The sequence below is a fragment of the Fukomys damarensis genome, unplaced genomic scaffold (assembly GCF_012274545.1).
Source record: "Fukomys damarensis isolate Sample0158 unplaced genomic scaffold, DMR_v1.0_HiC HiC_scaffold_37, whole genome shotgun sequence".
NCBI classification, from domain to species: Eukaryota; Metazoa; Chordata; class Mammalia; order Rodentia; family Bathyergidae; genus Fukomys; species Fukomys damarensis.
In genome coordinates this window covers 71,762,582-71,771,246 of record NW_022900949.1, presented here as the reverse complement: position 1 = coordinate 71,771,246, position 8,665 = coordinate 71,762,582, and the positions used below count along the sequence as shown (strand labels likewise).

Here is an 8,665-nt window from a genome sequence, read left to right as displayed (position 1 = left end):
AAAAAAAAAAAAAAAAAAGCTCTTTCATGCCATGCATGCAGCAAGAAAAAAATCCAAAGCACTTTTTAAATACAAAACTAAATTGGAAAGTGTTTTTTTAGAAACATAAATGCCCATTTTAGTCTTAAAATCTCTGAAGTTTATAAGAAAAGTCATCAGTGGTGATATTACTATTTTTAAAACTAGAAATTTTATTTACATGGACTGTAGTTTCATCTACATGAAACAAATACTTCTCTAGGGTGCCATTAAGTAATTGTGTTTTAAAGGACAGTTAACTTCTCAGACTTGAAAACTATCTGGAAACTTACTTCACCCTGATTCTGATAGCAGAATTTCTGAAGAATCAGGAATCACTACTTCTTTTAAACACCTGTATTTGAAGAATTCATGATGGGAAAACCATTTCGGCTCTCAGTCCTATGTTTAGCAAACCTCAAACCAGCATCTTGAGGAATAATCCTAGAGCCAATATCATTTTCCTTTTCCATGAGAAGACTATCAGCTTCTTAATTTCTAAGAACCTTCTATGTAGTCTGTTTTCATGTAGTCTCTTTTTCGTTTATTTTCCTCAAACATGAACAGTGTTTTAATTCATAGGGGTTGATCTAACTACAGCAAAACACATCACATCTTTAAATGTATATATGTATTCGGATACATACCTTCCGAATCAAAACGTTGGCACACTATTAATTGGTTTATCTATTAGAGTAAAAAAATAAAGTAGTATGAAATAAACTAAATTTAAAGCATGTACTAATATAAATAAGTTAATGCTTTTAAGATTTTTAAAGTAATTAATTATCAATATCTAATTTTCTTGTGACATATCTTCTATGTCATAGGGGAAATTAAATATTAACATTTATTTAACCATAGAAACAGACAAATTGAAAATTCTTAGTCTGTAGAATATCTTACACCTGTTGTTAATGTATTTAACATTTTGGTTAAGAAAACTTTATTAAACAATATTTTGATTACATTATTTAAATTCAGAGAGAATTTTCTATATGCAATTTGAAGTAAATTTTTAGTATAGTTTTTTACCCAAATTTTAAAAGAATTTATTACTTATATTCATTTGTGAGATATTTATATCTAAGTATTGGAAATCTAAATATCCCTTTTAGAAGGAAAATGCATACCACTTCATTTTTCTTTTTCATTTTTTTTTTTTTGTACTGGGGATGGAACTCGGGTCCTTGCGCTTGTGAAGCAGGCGCTGGAACCACTGAGCTAAATCCCCAGTCCCCACTTCATTTTTAAAGTATTACAAAATAAGATATGATCAATGATTAATGCATCTGAATTGTCAAAGTCAATTATTCAGAGAGACTATCTCAAGAAATTACATCAGAATTGACAGCATAAACAAATGACAATTCAATCTCATATAATCTGGTATAGAATAACTTTCCAATTACTAGTATACATAGTTCATATTTGCATTCTAATCTACTAACACTCAAACATTAGATAAAATGAAAATTTCTGGAGTTGCTTTTAAGTTACATACTTAAAATTTAATCTCCTTTTTCAAAAACTAGGTGTTGATTCTTAAATGGGTTTCCAAGGTAGAAATATATTTAAAGTGTAACCTTACTACCTTAACTAAAATGAAAATGTAAATTCAAATGAAATATAAAAATCTTAATTCAAATGAAATACAAAAATCTTAGTATTAATCTTATAGTATTTCAATCTAGAATCAAAATTTTATAGTATAAATTACAATATGAAAAAGCTAAATTTATATTTTGATGGATCAAATCAGTTATGGAATACATTACCCCAGCCAAATGTTCCAGTGCTGGTGGAGAGTTAGGTATTGTCTCTGACGAACTCATCCATTGTATTGCAGGTTGTAGATCATAAAAATCCATAATCTGGATTACACAAATGCTCTAGAGTTGAACAAATTGAATTGGCTGAGCTTTTTAGTTTTGAAAGTTAACACCATTGAAATATATTTACTTGGTTAGAGTCAAGAATCATCTTCAACTTCAGGGATTTTTTTTCTTTCAGTGATGGAATATCCCCACTTTATTTTAAATTGTTTTCAATGAAAACATTTGTGATTTTTGTATATGTAATCTGTTTCTCAACTGAACTAGAAAGGAATCTTGGGAAAACAAGGAGTCAAGTCATGAAAAGCGAAGTGTAAACTGTTACACATATTCCTATGTGATCCTAACCTATTTACAGAAAACTGCAGCTTTATTTTTCAGAATCATTTGAAAGTGGCTATAAGAACTCTATCCTCCATGTGCCCACCAATATTTTTTTGTGATGGCCAGATATTAGTAATGCAGAATAATGAGATTTGTTTTGGGTATTAGTGCATACATATAGCATATTTTGATTATTTTCCTTGCTGTTGCCACCTTAGCCCCTCTGCTGCTTTTCCCCGATTTCCTTCCCCATATGTTTGCATGTGTTTGTTATTTATAGATTGCTTATATAAGAGAAAACCTGAGATATTTAACTTTTAAGCCTATAATTGCTAAACACGATGGTCTTTATTTCCATCAATTCTCCTGCAAAAAACCTGATTTTTGTTCCTCTCTATTGCTGAGTAATATGCCATTTTCTTTATCCATTCATCTGTTGATGGGCATCTAAACTGTTTCTACAGTTTAGCTATTGTGACCTGTGACACTGTGAACATGAGTATGCATGCATTATTGTAGTATCCTATTTTTAATTCTTTTGGCAATATAACAAGTAGTGGTACAGCAGGAATAAGTGATTTATCTATTTTTATTTTTTTGAGGAACTTCCACATGCATTTCCATAGTGGTTGTATTAGTTTATATTCCCATCAGCAATGTCTGTGGGTACTGTTTTTTCTGCATTTTAACCTGCATTGTTTTTTCTTTTTTCTTTTTTTTTGTACCTGGGATTGAACTCAGGACCTTCCTCTTGAAAAGCAGGTGGTGGCACCACTGAGCTAAATCCCTGGCCCTGTTTTTTTCTATTCTTTTTTTTTTCTTTTCTCTCATTGAGTTTGTTGGTACATTTTAGGTATACAGTACAGTTGCATTCATCATTGGGATCTTGTATCTCTACATGACAGGTCTTGGTCCTCTTTTTTTTTTTCTATTGTTGACAATAGCCATTCTGACTGTAGTGAGATGGAATGTCAAAGTAGTTTTGACTTGCATTTCTGTAATGGCTAAAATTGGTGAACGTTTTCTCATGTGCTCATTGGCTGCTATTACTTCTTTTAAGAACTGTACAAGTCATTTACTCATTCATTGATTGAGCTATTTGTTTTGGGAGTTTTCTTTGTGTTAGGTTTTTAGAGATCCTTATATGAAGTATTCTAGATGTTAATGTTCCATTAGAAGATTAACAAAAGATTTACTTCTATTTTGTAAGTTGTCTTTTCACTCTGTTGATTGCTTCCTTTGCTGCACAGGGTGCTTTTTAATTAGATGTAGTCCATGTGTTCACTCTTGATATTATTTTGTGCCTTTGGCTTCCTATTTAGTAAATAGTTGGTTGTGCCTAAGGATTCAAGTGTTTCCCCTATATTCTTCCAGCAGTTGCAAAGTTTCCTGTCCTTTATTTAAGGTTTTGGTCCATTGAGATTTGGTAGAGAAATCTGCTTTCTGGCATCTGTGTGTGGGTAGCCAGTTTTTTCAGCGTCACTTACCACAGTGGCTATCTTTTCTCCAGTGTATGTTTTTGGCTCCTTTGTGAAAAATCAGATAGTGATACGTACATGGGCTTTTCTCTCTATCTTCTGTTTATTTCCACTGTTCTAAATGTCCGTTTTAGTGCTACTACCATGTTGTTTCTGTGGCTGTGACTTTTATAATATAAGATTCAGGACTGTGAAGTCTCCCGCATTGCTCTTTTTGCTTAAGACTACTTTGCCTCTTCTGGGTCATTTGTGCTTCCACATGAATGTTAGGATTGCTTCTTTTTAGTTCTGTGAAGAATGTTGCTACCTCATTGAACCTGCGGGTTGGTTTTGGTAACGTGCCCATTTTAACAATATTATTTCTGCTGGTCCGTAGGAGGCCTTCTCATTTTATGTCTTCTTCAATTTCTTTCTTCAATATGTAATTTTCATTGTAGGTTTACTTTTTTGTCATTTGTTAGATTAATTCCCAGGGATTTTTTTAAGCCATTGTGATGAAATTGTTTTCCTGATTTCTTTCGCAAAAGGTTAATTATTGGTATATAGGAAAGATACTCAGTTTTGTGTATTGATTTTTGTATCCCACACCCACCAGCCTTCGAGCATTTCTGGTGGTAGCCATGGTAACATTTTGCGCTGGCCAGATAAAATTTTTAAAATACGCTTTTGGAAATTTTCTATCTTCAGGGCCATGATTCTAATAATTAGAAGAAATATCTGTGGAGCCAAAGCATTCTTACTGAGCCTGTTAAATTTTATTCTCAGTATACCTCAGGATTCTTAGAATTAGACTTAAGGAATAAATGTACAAAATCTGCATTCAACTCAGAGTTGAAAAAGTTAATTCTATTCCTTGGAGGGTAGCAGGAGGCGGGGAATAGAAGAAAATATGGAAACAAAGCTTTCACAAACAGGGAGGGGAAGAGGAGGTGAAGTGAAGGGAGAGAAAGCGGGGAGAAGAATCGAGATAAATAGTATACAGGCACAGATTCCCTACGATGAACGTGATCAATATGCATAACAAATATGTACTAATAAAATATGAAGTTTAAAAAGTTTAATTCTAACTGTGTCTATGAATATATTGAAGGCATTGCAGAATTTACCCCAGTTTTGGGATAAATATTATATGGTCGAGTTTCAAAAAGATACAAGAAAAAAAGCCAAACAAAATATATGCAAGAGATAAACATGAATTACGATAATCAGAAAAATGTAATTTTGGGGAAAAGTTCATTATAGAAATGAGTAAAATTTAATGTGAAAATTTAAAGATACACACTCAGATAACAAGTGAAGTGAAGAAAGGATCCTAGAAGAAGAGGAGTGTATAAACTTTAGTTATTACGATGTTGGTTTGGATGAGCAACGTGGTAATTTTGTGTTTAAATTTTGAGGAAATGTAAAGTATTTTTCAAAATAGATACTCTAGTAACTAGCAATGTGTGAGGGTTTTAAAGTCTCCATGTCTTTCAAATACTTGTTATTGTATGTGTGTATATAAATATATATATTTTTTTGTACCGGGGATCAAACTCCAGTCCTTGTGCTTACAAGGCAGGCGGTGGAACCACTGAGCTAAATCCCCAGCCCCAATTTTGTATTTTTTTGTTGTAACCACTCTAGTGGATGTGAAGTCTTATTTCACTGCAGTTTTGGCTTATATTTGCTTAAAGACTAACATGCTTGACTATCTTTTCCTGTGTTATTGAACGTTTGTAAATAGCTTTTAGAGAATCATTACTGAAATCCTTTGAGCATGTTTTTATTTGCGTATTTTTTGTTAAAAGTTGTGAGCTTTTTCTAATATTCTAGATAAAATTTTCTATAATAAAATTTGCAAATGTTTTCTCCTATTGTGCGGGTTGTAATTTCACTTCATGATTTCTACTGAAGCATAAATTTTCTTGATGATGTAGCCCAGTTTATCTATTTTTCTTGTTATTATTGCTGGTTGTGTTATAGTGTCATAGCTATGAAGCATTGTATGATCAAGAATACAATGATTTGTTTCTATAGTTTTCTTAATAGTGTTTAACTTTTAGTTATTAAATGTGTATCTTTGATCCAATGTGAAACAATTTTTGTTTATGGTAGGGGTTTAACTTTATTTTTTCACATGAACATATCCTGTTGCTCCAACATCATTTTTTTTTTTTTTTTTTTTTTGGGCCCGGGTATTGAATTTGAGTCCTTGCGCTGGCCAGGCAGCCCACCAAAAACCTGAGCTAAACCCCCGGCCAGCCATTTTCTTTTTTATTAGATTGTCCTGTCTCCTTTCTATTACTTTGGCATTCTTGGTGAAAACTGATTATCATAAATAAAGCCTGTATTTCTGGCTTTTTAGTTCCTCCACTGATGTTTTTTGGTCAAGCAAGATTGATTTGGGTATTGTTTTCACAATTGCTTTCATATTTTTTGAATTTGCATGTATATTTTAAAATTAGTATTCTAATTTTTTTGATTTTTTTTTTTTTGTACCAGGGATCGAACTCGGGTCCTTGTGATTAAGAAGCAGGCAGCGGAACCACTGAGCTAAATCGCTGGCCCCTTAGTATTCTAACTTTTAAATAAATGACTCCTGAGATTCTGATAGAGTTTATATTGAATTTGTAGATTTATTTGGGAAATTTTGGTATCTTAATACTAAATTTTCTAACACATGCACATGATATGAGCTCCCATTTATTTAGATCTTTAAGTTCCTCTGACAATATTTTGCAGTAATTAGACCGCTCCACATCTTTTAAATATTTTTTCCTAAATATTTTATTCTTTTTCATGCTACTATAATTGTTTCAAAATTTAATCTTATATAGTTTATAGCGAGAGTATGAAAAATATAACTAATTTTGATTCACTAACCTTAAATATTGCCAAACAATTTTTAATTCTAAGCATGTTTTAGTGGAGGTCTTAGGAAGTTTTTGCTTTGATGATCACGTCATCATCTACACATGGAGAATATTATCTTTCCCAAATTTACGTTTTTATTTCATTTTCTTCTCTAATTGTGCTTGTGAGAGGCTTTTATACTGTGCTGAATATAAGCAGCATAAACATGCTTTCTTTCTCCTGATTTGGGAGGAAAAAATATTTAATTCTCTTGCATTAAGCATGATGTGCTGTTATTGTTATGGGTATGTTTTATAAGTTATTTATCAAGTAGAGGAAGTTTCTGTTTTTAGTTTTTTAAAACACAAAACAATGATTTAGGCCAAGTACTTTTTCTTGGATTGTTGAAATGTTCATACAGTTTCATATTTCATGATGTATTATGTTTATGACTGAGATTTCATACATACTTTACATTCTTGGAATGAATCCTACTTGGTCTTGATACATGACTCATTTTATATTCTACTTGGTTAGTTTAGCTAGAATTTTTTGGAAAATTTCTGTGTTTGCTGTTATAAGCTATTGTTCTGTATCCTTCCTTTGCATTGAGTCTTTTGTTTCAATGATTAAGGATAAAACTGACCTTCAAGGATGAGTTGAAGTGTTTTTACTTTTCTATGTTTTGGTATTGCCAGAAAATAATTGACATAAATGCTTCTTTAAATTATGTATAGAATGTATCAATTAAGATATGGTCCTAGACATCTTTTGTGGGTAAATTTTTGATTTGATATCTTGTTATAAATCTATTGTGATTTTATTTTTCAGTCAGTTCTTGTAGTTTGTGTCTTTCTATGAATCTATCTACTGCATTTAAGTAATCCAATTGACTGCCGTAAACTTATTCCTGGTATTCTTTATAGTCCTTTTTCGTTCTTTTTTAATTTATGAAAAAGTAAAACAAAATTTCATAACAAAATAGTAAGAAAAATAAATACACAGTGTTCCTCAGAGTACAAGATGTAGACAAAAAAGACTTTTACAGAGAAGAAACAAACAGATAATAGTTCTAAACTTTCTTTTCAATGCATTAAGAAAGTAGTAGTACAGAATAAATGACACAAATTAGCATTTATCTGAAAGTATTTTTGAAACAATGGAATAGGTAATTTAGGAAATTATTTAAACTTCTCCATACTTCCTATATATCTATTTTCTATTTTGCTGTCTTTCTCCAATTTATATATACAATGTTTCTTATAATACAAACCATATGCTATTTAAATTGTGTGTTGCATTTAAATTAATATATTCTCAGTTTGCATCAATTTATCTATGGATGCCTCAAGTTTTTCTTTATGGCAGATTTTTACTTTATTGTGTACAAATACCACATTTCCTTATTCTTATTTATTTATTTATTTATTTTTTGGTACTGGGGATTGAACTCCGGTCCTTGCGCTTGCAAGGCAGGCCAACGAACTGCTGAGCTAAATCCCTGGCCCACTTTTCCTTATTCTTACAAGGTTGATAATAATATTCCTTATTCCACTCATGATTTTATAATCTGAGTCATTATTTCTTTTTATCATTAATCTAGAGAGGTTTGTCAATTCTGTTGAATTTTTCAAAGAACCTACTTTTTGTTTATTGTTTTCTTTCTTGTTCTGTCATTCTCTATTTCATTAATTTTCTATTTATTTCTTCTTTCTTCATGTTTAAACTTTACTTTTTTCTTTATACAGTATCTTAAAATGAAAGGGTGTGTTATTGGTTAGAGATCTGTATTTTTTTAAAAAATGTAATCATTTATATTTATGAAATTGTGAGTACTGCTTTAGTTGTGTCCTTAACATTTGATACTGTTTTCTCATTTTCACTCATCTTAGTGTTTCTATTTTTCTCGTGATTATTTCTCTGACTCACTGATTATTTATGAGAATATTATTAACTTCCACAAACTTGTGAATTTCCCTAATTGCCTGCTTTTTACTTTACTACATACACACACACACATGCATGAATGTATTATAAACCAACCACACTGATTATATACTACTTTTGTTGCATTAGTCTCTTCATTATTTCTGCTTCTGTTTTTATTATAGATTTGTTACTATCTGGAGTCATTTACTTATCTTAATATACCTTTGTTCAAAGCCACCTCTTTTG

The 8,665-nt window shown here is 31.1% G+C and overlaps 1 protein-coding gene across 3 annotated transcripts in view; it reads right to left on the bottom strand.

Annotated features, from left to right (window-relative positions):
• LOC104863009 (phospholipid scramblase 2) overlaps positions 1-8,665 on the bottom strand; it is a 38,469-nt gene that overhangs the window by 16,365 nt on the left and 13,439 nt on the right. For all 3 annotated transcript variants that reach the window (XM_010625263.1, XM_010625264.1, XM_010625265.1), the window contains 2 exons: positions 1,797-1,910; positions 666-705 (listed from right to left, as the gene is read on the bottom strand). In XM_010625263.1, coding sequence (XP_010623565.1) covers positions 666-705; positions 1,797-1,910 — 154 coding nt within the window. The remainder of the gene's footprint in view (positions 1-665; positions 706-1,796; positions 1,911-8,665) is intronic.